Genomic DNA, 13,136 nt, shown 5'->3' on the forward strand with positions numbered 1-13,136 from the left:
ACCGTCTGAATCCAATTTTTCCGCTTTTGTTTTTTTATTCCTTACCTTCTTTCAGGAGCTATAACATTTTTATGTCCCGGCTCATTTTTTGCGCCTTGAGCCAACGTTTAATTGATGCTACTTTGGGGCACGTCTGACAATTTGATCTCTTTTTATTGGATTTTTTGGGTAAGGGCAACAATTGAAAAATGGGAATAATGGGGGTTAGATAGGCAAAACCCACCTGAAATCACAACATGTGAACCCCCAGCGTCCGCTCATCTACAATGGCTGAGATTACCTTTTAACGTCAAGGGCATTGATCCATGTCTGAGCATTGGTCATAATAATATTCTTCCTTTGTACAGTGCCTATCCGGGCTGAAATCAGGGTTAGGATTCAGAGTGTTGCTCGATAATTGGTGCCTTTGTGTCCCGATTGGGTTATAACTGGTAGAATTTGTCATTTTTGGAAAATGATTAAAGTTAAATTTTCGTTTTTGACTAAATAAAAAAAAAAAAAATTGGTTCTTCCCAATAAAAAGTCAACACCAGAAAAGGACACATGGGTGTTATCGGTGTGCAGTCCAGTATTTCGACAGATCCATTGACTTGAATGGGTGAGTTTGATCCATGTCTCCACTTTTTACCCGTTAAACCCTTCACGACCAATGACGTACATATTTCGTGTATGGCTCTTTAAAACTGGCTAACACGACGAGCCCGCATTATTCTCCGCACATGTCTGCTGATCTGATCAGTTGACATGTGCAGCTAACAGGCGCAGGTGGATCTCCAATCCACATGCGCCTGTTAAGCCCTTAGATCGCGCTGTCAAACTCTAAGAGCATGATTTAAAGCGCTCCAGCGGGAATCGCGTTGTTCCCTCCCACCATCAGCGGGCCCATGACACGATCACGGGGCGACAATGGGTTGCCTTGGCAGCGTGCGGGTCAGATAACGACACCTGTTACTGCCATGATGTGTTTCTTGTGAATGGCAGCAGAGCGCAGCACTCACAGGAGAGCAGTATTTCACCTGATCAGAGTGGCACTGAAGAATCGCTCTGATCAAGAGAAGCGATCGGAGTCTGCTATCATAAAGTCCCCTAAAAAGACAAGTAAAAACAGTAAAAAAAAGCACACAAAAAAAAAAAATGAAAAAAATATGAAAAATAAACCAAAATTCTAAAAGCTCAAATCACCCCCCTTTTGCCCCATTGAAAATAAAACAAAAAGTAAAAATACACATATTTTGTGGCGCTGCGTTGAGAAATGCCCTATCTAAATATAAAATCAATGAATTTGAAAATCGAATCTGAAAATAAAGAGGCCAGAATTACTTTTTTTGGTCACCACAACATTGTATTAAAATGCAATAACAGGTGATCAAAACATCACATCTACCCCAAAATTGTACCAGTAAAAACGTCAGCTCAAGACGCAAAAAATAACCCATCACAGAGCCCCAGATGTCGAAAAATTGGAACATTGCGGGTCTCGGAAAATGGCAACAAAAATGTGTTGGGTTTTTTTTTTTTTACAAAATTTGAATTTTTTTTTTTTTTATTCTTTAGATAAAAATAAAGCTTTACATATTTGGTGTCTACGAACTCATACTGACCTGGGGAATCATAATGACATGTGAGTTTTACCATATAGTGAACATGGGAAATAAAAACCCCAAAAACAGTTGTGCAACTGCACTTTTTTTTTTTTTTTCAATTTCACCGCTTTTGGAATTTTTTTTTCCCTGTTTACCAGTACAAATGGTGCAGAATGAATGGTGTCGTTCAAAAGTGCAACTTGTCCCGCAAAAAAAACAAGCCCTCATATGGCTATATTGAAAGAAAAATTAGAGAAAAAAATTAAAACGAAAAATGGAAAATTGCCCGGGGATGAAGGGGTTAAAGTTTATCGCTGAAAAAAAACTCCGAGCACGTACACAAAAAATTCTCGTCAGAATGAAGCCTTGGGGTACGTGCAGACGACACCTTTTTCAGATGGGCGAACCAGACGAGTTTTTCAAGAAGCAGCAGCTTCAGGAGACTCCAACATTTTTTTTCCATAAGTGTTATTTTTTTTAGGTACTTTCCTAAGCATACTTTCAACTTTTCTGACCGGTGGTGGGGAAGGGGGGGGGGGTTGTTAAAGTGTATTTTCCAAAATATTTGTGTGGTCTTTTTTTTTCCTTTACTGCCGTGTTCCAAACTTTTTTTTCTTTTTTTACTTCAATCCAACAGTAGAAGTTTTTCAAACAAAAATGCGAACAAAATGCTTAAAGGGAATCTGTCAGCAGGTTTTTGCTACGTCATCTGAGAGCAGCATGATGTTGGCAATGAGATTCTGAGTTCAATAATGTATCACTTAGATTACTGGCTGCAGCCGTTCCGAAACAGTGGAAGATTTGAGATGTTGTATGTAGCAGAGCTCAGAGTTGCCCCTGCCCACACCAGGATTTCAGTCCACATTTCCAGAAACAGAAGCTGCTAATCATAGATGGGGGCAGAGTCGACTACAACTCACTCTCTGCTGAGACCCACTAATCATAAAGATAAGAGGCTTAAGCTAAAATTGCAGGTAAACAGACTGTGGGATAACAGACACAGGGCTAAGTCTCTTTTTTGTCTTCAGGTTACATTGCAGAAATCTGCTGACAGAGTCCCTTTAAAGAGACACCCAGGCCTGAAAAATGCTCGGGTCACTTCTTTTAACTTCTTTCCATCTTTGGAAACCCGAACCAGTTAAAAGCTCAAAAGACTGAACATGTGAACAGCGAGTTTTGATCGTTTTCTGGGAGCTTTTTCAGGAGGATTTCGGAGAGGACCTGCCTGAGAAAGGTGTGCCTATACTCCGAGAGTCAGGAAGACTCAAAGCACCATTAGGTTTGCCGCTATTATTATCCTTTTTGCCCCTAGGGACAGAACTGCAGCAGATAGCCACCCGTTCAGGCTTTTCTTCTCTAGATCGGCTCCTATACAGGTTAAACTGGTTCTTATTGGATGAGTATTGGGTCCATTTCATTTTTTTTCCTCCCTAGGTGGCTACCAAGGTGACATGGGTGTGGAAGTCATGGAAGCGCTTAGTAATAAATAAACGGTAATCATAATGACTCACTTTCAGGCACAGATCAGCCTAACGCCCCGTCAAATACTGGGCAAGTCTCCATTATGCTGCCAAAACACCTCTATCCCATCGAGGCATGGACTCCACCAAACCACTCGTCATCTCTGGCACCAAGACATTAGCAGCAAATATAATAAAAAAAAACCTCAATAACTGGACCAGGTCTTCTTCTTCTTTTGTTCCATGGTGTAATTCTGATGCTTATGAGCCCATTAACAGCAGGCTTGGTGGTAGACAAGAGGTCCCCATCGCCACTCTTCGCAGGCCAATGGCTACACCGCAGGTTGACACTTCTCTATTTCAACCCCAGGAGTGATTTTTTTTCTACTACACTCTTTTGCGAGATCAGACACCATGTACAACAATGAGTTTTGGACCACCAGGTCCTGTTCACCAGTTCACCGACTGTCCTTCCCTTGACCACTTTTGACTCAGTCATCTCGCCAACACAATTTGGCCCTCAGAATCTTACATTTGCTCACTTTCTCATCTTCCGACACAACAAACTCATGGATTGATTTGTTCACTTGTTGCCTAATTTAACCAACTCTACTCTCTGAAACTCACCAGAGGGTCCGTGTTCTTCACTTCCTCTCACAGCAATTTTAGGATGAGACCACATGGTCGGCCACACCACTGAAACTTCATCCACCTGCGGTGGGTAATGGACGCACCACGTGGTTTCAAGCCAAGACAAGTCTCACAAGTCCTACATTTAAAGTCCAAGTAAGCTCCTCGATGTTCAAGGTCTCCTGACCCGAACTCAACAGCTTCGTATGTGCCTATACGAGACTGTTGAGTTCAGGTTAGGAGACTCAAGAATGGCCCGGGCATTGTTCTTAGTCTTAAAAGGTTCTTCAACGTCAGATGTGTGAAACCAGCCTTAGGGGTATCCTGATATTTGAAACTTTGGATAGGGGTGAATTTATTAATCACTGGGCCTCACTAATCCCGAGATCTCCAAAGAGTCCAATTAAGAATGATTGACCACCACTCCATTCACAGGCAGCTCGAGAGCCCAGGTTCTTGGGATCTGAGCAGTTGGAATCCCAGAGATGTAGAAAGTTATTCTCCATCCAATGGATAAGGAATGACGTACAATCTTGAGGATACCCCTTTAATTCTATAATTCTATGGCTGATGGGTGTAGGAGGCGAGCAAAGGAATATAAAGATAAGCAGCGGGTTCAAAGTGTATTAGCGCAATAAGCTGAAAGTGATTTATGACTGTGGCCGGCCCTAAATAGGTCACCTAATAGGTGGTATAAACTTAGACTAAAAAATCTAAAAATTTGCCAAATTTATCAAAAAGGTGAGACAGCATCAAACACTACGATACATCGGGAACATTATAGGTTTGTCTAGACTGTCGTCTACGCTGACACTGAGTAGGAACTGGCCAGAAATGATTAATCCGTCCTAACGTTATCTGTCCGCTCTGGTTTTACAATAGGAGCTGAATTATCTACACGGACCTTAGAACCCCTCCCCCCCTCGATCTCCAGAAATGCGAACTTATGGCCCATATTTTCCCTGGTTCAACAGAGCAGTTGGTTGAGGGAGCACCAAGAAAACAACAGCAGAATTCAGCGGAGTGGATAGATCAAACTTTGCAGAACCATTTTAGAAGGAAACATGTCGTGCGCACATTATTTCTCTGAAACGTTCCAGTATCCCATAGAGGGTGTACTTTATAGATCCTGCAGGAGAGGAGCCTGGTCAGACTCCGACCACCTAGGCCAGCTTTTGTGGAAGGTGACTGACAGGTCTGTTGTTATTGCTGAACACCTGGCGAGAAGGGATTAATCCGTGCTGCCATAGGAAAGGAGACCAAGAGGAGCTGATCCTGGATAGTGATTTCTTGTCAACGCGTTTCGGAGTAAAAACTCCTTCGGGACAATTAGTAAAAAGTATGATTGTCCTGAAGAAGGAGGTTATACTCCGAAACGTGTTGACAATAAAGCACTGTCCAAGATCTGTTCTTCTTAGTCTCCTTTCCTACGGCAGCGGAGATTAAGCCCTTCTCTCGAGTTTTTCAGCAATTACTTCACCATGGGGCCGTTTCACGTGTCGTCAGTAGTTGTGACTTTCAGGTGAGCACAATTCTGGATTTTTTACACTTTTTGCCATCATTGATAAGATGCTATTTTTGTGCCGTTTGTCTTCCCAGTTGCTCTACAGGTCTGTCACTATGGGAAAGACCTGTCAATCATCTCTAGCAGCACAGGGACAAGTCGGCCATATGGGGGGGGGGTCGAACTCTGACCAATCTCATCTCCAACAGTTCCCGCTACGGAATGCTGGAGCGTTTCTGTCAAGCTAGATATGGGGTATACCAAGAAAACGACAAAAAGGAAGGGGAGGAAAGAGGGGAACCTTGTCTCTAGGAAAGGGGAAGATGGTGACCCCTTATAAAACCTTCTGCTGGCCCCTGGCTTCCCTGACTTCTCTACATGGGATCCGCACCTATGTACCGAGCTGGATACCTAGACCCTGGCTGACCTGAAATGGACCCTAGGTAGTGACCGGACGGGATGAGCACTAGTCAACCCCACTAAGTCCTGAAGAACATACACAGGGAAAACAAACAGGGGAATCCAAATGGACAACTTATCTCCAGGACTTTGGGAGAATGACAGCAACGTGTTACAACAAGAGATTTCAAGCCGACTGCTTGCAATCTGGACAGCATAGGACTAGTAACCATCGCCGGCAACAAGCCAAGGGTGAATGCAGACATATAGACTTGGAGGAGATGGAAGAAAATCTATTTACGCTGCCAGAAGAAAATCAACGGGGATTAAGACATCGGATTTTATTTGTTCTACGCGTTTCGGAGCTCTATAACCCCTTCTTCTGGAAAAAAAAAAATCAATAAAGTACATTTTTGCTTTTTGTTCCTGAAGAAGGGGTTTTACAGGTCCGAAACGCACAGAACAATAAAATCAGATGTGTTAATCTCTGTTGATCTTCAGTGATCTTCTGGGAGTATTGATTTTTGTTCCTGAAGAAGGGGTTCTACAGCTCCGAAACGCGTACAATAAAATCCGATGTCTTAATCCCCGTTGATCTTCAGTGATCTTCTGGCAGCATTGATTTTTGTTCCTGAAGAAGGGGTTTTACAGCTCCAAAACGCGTACAACAATAAAATCCGATGGCTTAATCCCCGTTGATCTTCAGTGATCATCTTCTGGCAGCACGGACAGATCCTTTTCTTCAATCTCCTCCAACGCCATCTTCCTGGGTTCTGCAGCAGCCTTCCTCAACACGTGTTTATAGTGGTTGTGTCTTTAACACAACCGCACAAGGTTAGTGCACCTTTAAAATTCTTTCTGGTACCACCGGATAAGACACCATTTGTGCCCTTCTTTGACATTTCAGTTTCATGACAGATATATATGGAGACAGGGAATGGGGATAAGGATTAGCAGCTGAACTGCCAAGATGTTCGCAGGGTCCTAAAGGGGAAAGAGTTAACCCTGACAGAGAAGATACATGGAACTCAAATCACACCAGAGAAGAATGAAATATCAAGGAGCAATTTGTGCAGCCAAACGCAGCGACCTTCTGCAGCCGAACACCACAGGGTTGTCTGTCATCCGTGACACATTCGTTCAGTTTCAGAGAAATATGTACCTGGCTGCATGAATCAGAGGACAGGTTACCTTTAAAGAGGTCAACCACTACTTTATCACTGATGGCGTATCTTTAGGACAGGTCATCAATGTCTGATCGGCATGGTCCACACACCGCACCCCCGCATATGACATTTCTGTGATTTGTCTATTTTATCATGTGACAGCGCAGAGATCAAGGTGCGGGGATTCTAGATTTTTCTTGCAGATATGAAAAATCAGTCATTTTTTTAATCTTCAGCGTGTCGAATCTTTCAGCATTCAAATGAATGTGGAGAAAAATGCATCAAAAACACGTAAAAAAAAAAGTGTGGATTTTATGCAGCATTTTCTGTCCAACACTGATTTTTTTGGAAAAAAAAAAAATCAAACATATGCACATACCCCAAACCTGACGTAACAGAGTTACCATGTAGGGGCTGAGACCCTGATTCTAGCGATGTATCACTTGCTGGGCTGCTTGTTGCAGTTTTGATAAAATCCCAGTTTTCTCAGCTGCAGATCTAGCAGAGCTCGGAGTATGCAGCTGTGCATAGCCCCGCCCACACCACTGATTGGCAGCTTCCGTGTACACTGTAAGTGGCTGCCAATCAGTAGAGGGGGCGGAGTTACACAGAGCAGAAGGACTAGTAGGCACAAGACATTTAGTCCTGTAGTGATAATCTCCTGCTGATAAAACACTGATTTTATTGAAACACCAACATAGTGATAAATCACTGGAATCAGGGTCTCAGCCCCAACATCATGATGCTCTCATATTACATAGCCAAAATCTGGTGACAAATTGCCATCAAAATTAGAATTTTAGTCCAGTTACAGAATAAAAGTGCTCATGAGTTGTCTACTCAATCTCCGCCCACCCAGCCCGACTGACAGCTGCAACTTGTACTCAGCAGCGAGAGATCTCAGCAGGGAGGAGGGACACTGAGGAGCTGTCCATCAGGCTACGGGACCTCAAATTTAGCAGCGCCGCGGAGCTGTCAATAACGTTACCTGGGTAGAGATTGAGGATACATTTTCCTAAAGGGTTATACAGACATTCTGACATTGACATTCAAAGTATGTAAATGGCTGGATCGCCAAGTACGCACGATGCAAATACTATTAAAGGGAACCTGTCATATATATATAGAGATATACATATATATACATATATATATATATATATATATATATATATATATATATATATGCACGCACTGTATATGGAAAAAGTTTCATTAGTAAACTTTGTTTTATTTACTGAAATCCCTATATGTATCATATGAGTCCAGTGGGCGGTGCTAGTGAGTGATTGACAGTCATCCCTGTATGACTGTGCAGTAGTCAGCTGACAGTCCCTAGTAGCTCCGCCCACTGGACTAATGATACAAAAAACAGCTTTTTCAATGAATAAAATGCAAATTATACTGAATCTTCTCCAACAAACTAATATATCTATCTGCTCAGCTTCCCCTCTATACCCTGCTGTCCTCAGATCACCAGAACGGGACTCCTTTAACACAAAAGAGGACTCTTAAAGGGAATCGGTCACCAGGTTTTTGCCACCTAATCTGAGAGCAGCATAATGTAAGGTCAGAGATCCAGATTCTAGTGAAGTGTCACTTACTGAGCTGCTTAGTGTAGTTTTTTTTAAAATCATTGTTTAATCAGCAGTAGATTATCATTACAGGACTACTTTGTGTGCTTCAGGTAGTCCAGCATATTCAAAAGCTATGTAAAAAATTTTTTTTACAGCAAACAGCTCAGTAAGTGACACATCTCTGGAGTCAGGGTCTCTGTCTCTACATTATGCTGCTCTCAGATGGGGGAACAAAAACCTGGTGACAGATTCCATTTAAGATGCCAGCGATTGGATAAAATTCCGTAAGTCTTATACATAATGTTCCCCGACTTTTCGGATTTGTCCATTTCCCCAAGTATAAAAGTGGCAAGCGCTCACAGTGCACCGCAAGTAACACAAGAGCTTGTGTGCTATACAATAGACTAGTGCTCTCTGTTATCAGCCTACGATCTAACAGACAGGCAGAAGAAAAAAATCCCTGACAGTCCATAGAGCTCCCAGAGGCTTTTTTTTTTCTGGACCACCAACCTTTTTCAGTAAAGGATTGCACCTGCCCAATATTAGGACATTTGTCCACAGGGGTGTCCGGGCTACAAGCGATCCCCATCCAGAGGGCTGGTGATAAGGGTTACACCAATGTCAATAGGGGCCATGTCTCCCCCCCACCCCGGCGCTCCCTGCGCTCAGACAGGCTCGTGTTCTCATGCAGAGCACATCCCGGCTGCCAGACACAATCACACCCGGAACTGGGCAGGAGGGAGACGGAGAAGTTACTGAGGAGTGAAGCGCAGGACACGTCAGCGGCCATGACACCACACACCTGGGCACGGAGCATCGCCGAGTCACCGGCCACGAGGCTGAGGGTCTAAACCTGACAGCACGTTATTATTTTACCTCACAATTAGGGATTTTTGGGATTTGTTGCTCTGTGGGAAATCTGGATAATTGGGCTGAGCCCACCATGCGAGTCCACGAGACCCTCACCAAAGAGGGGCTGCAAGATTTGCATTTAGTGGTAAAGAATTTGTGTGATGGCGCCGGTGACAGAGGACAGAACCGCGGAGGGTCGCGTACCGGACAGCGACAGAACCGCGGGGGGTCGCGTACCGGACAGCGACAGAACCGCGGGGGGTCGCGTACCGGACAGCGACAGAACCGCGGGGGGTCGCGTACCGGACAGCGACAGAACCGCGGGGGGTCGCGTACCGGACAGCGACAGAACCGCGGGGGGTCGCGTACCGGACAGCGACAGAACCGCGGGGGGTCGCGTACCGGACAGCGACAGGACCGCGGGGGGTCGCGTACCGGACAGCGACAGGACCGCGGGGGGTCGCGTACCGGACAGCGACAGGACCGCGGGGGGTCGCGTACCGGACAGCGACAGAACCGCGGGGGGTCGCGTACCGGACAGCGACAGGACCGCGGGGGGTCGCGTACCGGACAGCGACAGGACCGCGGGGGGTCGCGTACCGGACAGCGACAGGACCGCGGGGGGTCGCGTACCGGACAGCGACAGGACCGCGGGGGGTCGCGTACCGGACAGCGACAGGACCGCGGGGGGTGGCGTACCGGGCAGCGACAGAACCGCAGAGGGTGGCGTACCGGGCAGCGACAGAACCGCAGAGGGTGGCGTACCGGGCAGCGACAGAACCGCAGAGGGTGGCGTACCGGGCAGCGACAGAACCGCAGAGGGTGGCGTACCGGGCAGCGACAGAACCGCAGAGGGTGGCGTACCGGGCAGCGACAGAACCGCAGAGGGTCGCGTACCGGGCAGCGACAGAACCGCAGAGGGTCGCGTACCGGGCAGCGACAGAACCGCAGAGGGTCGCGTACCGGACAGCGACAGAACCGCAGAGGGTCGCGTACCGGACAGCGACAGAACCGCAGAGGGTCGCGTACCGGACAGCGACAGAACCGCAGAGGGTCGCGTACCGGACAGCGACAGAACCGCAGAGGGTCGCGTACCGGACAGCGACAGAACCGCAGAGGGTCGCGTACCGGACAGCGACAGAACCGCAGAGGGTCGCGTACCGGACAGCGACAGAACCGCAGAGGGTCGCGTACCGGACAGCGACAGAACCGCAGAGGGTCGCGTACCGGACAGCGACAGAACCGCAGAGGGTCGCGTACCGGACAGCGACAGAACCGCAGAGGGTCGCGTACCGGACAGCGACAGAACCGCAGAGGGTGCGTACCGGACAGCGACAGAACCGCAGAGGGTCGCGTACCGGACAGCGACAGAACCGCAGAGGGTCGCGTACCGGACAGCGACAGAACCGCAGAGGGTCGCGTACCGGACAGCGACAGAACCGCAGAGGGTCGCGTACCGGACAGCGACAGAACCGCAGAGGGTCGCGTACCGGACAGCGACAGAACCGCAGAGGGTCGCGTACCGGACAGCGACAGAACCGCAGAGGGTCGCGTACCGGACAGCGACAGAACCGCAGAGGGTCGCGTACCGGACAGCGACAGAACCGCAGAGGGTCGCGTACCGGACAGCGACAGAACCGCAGAGGGTCGCGTACCGGACAGCGACAGAACCGCAGAGGGTCGCGTACCGGACAGCGACAGAACCGCAGAGGGTCGTGCACCGGACAGCGACAGAACCGCAGAGGGTCGTGTACCGGACAGCGACAGAACCGCAGAGGGTCGTGTACCGGACAGCGACAGAACCGCAGAGGGTCGTGTACCGGACAGCGACAGAACCGCTGAGAGTCACCTGTACCTGACAGCAATAGAAGTGCTGAGAGTCATGCACCAGATACAGAACCGCTGACAGCCGCGTAACAATCACCGACAGGACCGGACGTCGTGGACCTGACAGTAACAGAACCACTGACATTCGCCTGTACCGGACAGGTAATAGCACACACGGCCGCTGAACCTTCCATCACAGAACAAGAGCGCTGTCATTTCTTTCCTTACACAATATTTTTTCTCCATCGTCTGAACAAGTGTTAGTGGAACCATTCACTCAGGCGGTCTCACTCTGATCACGGCTGATTGACAGCTCTGCGGACCCCTCCGATGATGGGGCTGATTGTCAGCTCTGCGCGCCCCTCCGACTGTCAGCTCTGCGCGCCCCTCCGACTGTCAGCTCTGCGCGCCCCTCCGACTGTCAGCTCTGCGCGCCCCTCCGACTGTCAGCTCTGCGCGCCCCTCCGACTGTCAGCTCTGCGCGCCTCTCCGACTGTCAGCTCTGCGCGCCCCTCCGACTGTCAGCTCTGCGCGCCCCTCCGACTGTCAGCTCTGCGCGCCCCTCCGACTGTCAGCTCTGCGCGCCCCTCCGACTGTCAGCTCTGCGCGCCCCTCCAACTGTCAGCTCTGCGGGCCCCTAAGACTGTCAGCTCTGCGGGCCCCTAAGACTGTCAGCTCTGCGCGCCCCTCCGACTGTCAGCTCTGCGCGCCCCTCCGACTGTCAGCTCTGCGCACCCCTCCGACTGTCAGCTCTGCGCACCCCTCCGACTGTCAGCTCTGCGCACCCCTTTGATTGTCAGCTCTGCGCACCCCTCCGACTGTCAGCTCTGCGCACCCCTTTGATTGTCAGCTCTGCGGACCCCTTTGATTGTCAGCTCTGCGGACCGCTCACACACTCACCAGGACACTGCACACACTCACCAGGACACTGCACACACTTGTACGGGACACCGTCAGTAAGTATGAAGTTACCATGGAGACAAGGAGCGCCCCTTACCTGTCCGTCCCCGTTGCTGCTGCCCCCGGCGCCCTCCAGCTGCTTCTCCCTGTACAGAGACCACAGACCCACGTTGGGCAGGAAGAGCAGGGCGGCCAGCCCCAGCCCCACCGCCTGCAACAGCCGCTTCTGCTTCCGCCGCATGGGAAGAAGCCCACGCCCTGCTACAAACTCCGCACCGACAGCCCCGGACACCGACACAGCCACCGCCGGCCAGCGCTACCTGCACCGAGCCTCCGCCGCCGCCGCTGCCGGGAGAGGGCGGGGACACGCTGCGCACTCCCGCTACCTCTCAGCCGGCGCGCCTGAGGCTGGACACGGTGAGAGCTGCACTGACACCTGCCGTCCGCTAGAGGGCAGTGCGGGAACCTGTCTGCTGGAGAACCACAAAGCCCAGCAGCCAGGGAGATGAATCCGACAGCTATTGTTTCCTGTTATCAGCTATATAATAAGAATCTTTGTGGCGCTTCCTTTATTTTTACCTCCCTGAAATGGTGAAGAAAACACATTTCCTTCATTGTTTCTTTTTTTTTTTCTTTTTGGCATTTTATGGATTAAATAATGTTATGTGACCTTTTATGGGTTTTGCAGATACTGATAATGTTTATTTTTGTTTTTAATTGACTAAAAGGGGTGATGTAAACAGAATTCTTTTAAACATATTTTTTATATTATATTTCTTTTTTTTTATTAATATTACTTGATATTTTTGCCTCCTAGGAGACATGAATTGGCGATCGTTTGATTGTTTGGACCACGGCGATATATTGCAAATACTGATCTAATATATAAAGGTGTGTGCGTGTGTGCGTGTGCGTGTATGTGTGTGTGTGTGTCCAAGATTGGCATCTGCACCGTCGCAGCTACAGCCACAAAATTTTGCACACTCACACTTCTGGACCCCAACAGCGTCATAGGCTATGTTTTGAGGGGAAATTTTAACCCCGCGCTTTACAGTTATTCACCATAAAACCTGTCTCCATTAAAGAGAATGGAGCTGGGAGCCACTGTGCAGCCAGAACTTCAGAAGAATGCGCAGCCACGCCCTTATATGGAATGTTGGCGTGTCACAATGCAGCCAGGGAAAGAGACAGACACAGACAGGGAAAGAGGCAGACACAGACAGGGTAAGAAACAGACA

General features: G+C 48.4%; 1 protein-coding gene across 1 annotated transcript in view; it reads right to left on the reverse strand.

Moving 5' to 3' along the window:
- Positions 1 to 12,276, reverse strand: part of GALNT10 (polypeptide N-acetylgalactosaminyltransferase 10) — a 184,692-nt gene extending 172,416 nt beyond the window's left edge. The window contains exon 1 of the mRNA XM_075344314.1: positions 11,996 to 12,276. Within this exon, the coding sequence (XP_075200429.1) occupies positions 11,996 to 12,139 (144 nt within the window). The 5' untranslated portion in view covers positions 12,140 to 12,276. The remainder of the gene's footprint in view (positions 1 to 11,995) is intronic.
- Positions 12,277 to 13,136: the final 860 nt, after the last annotated feature.

Source organism: Anomaloglossus baeobatrachus, chromosome 4 (assembly GCF_048569485.1).
Source record: "Anomaloglossus baeobatrachus isolate aAnoBae1 chromosome 4, aAnoBae1.hap1, whole genome shotgun sequence".
Classification (NCBI taxonomy): Eukaryota; Metazoa; Chordata; class Amphibia; order Anura; family Aromobatidae; genus Anomaloglossus; species Anomaloglossus baeobatrachus.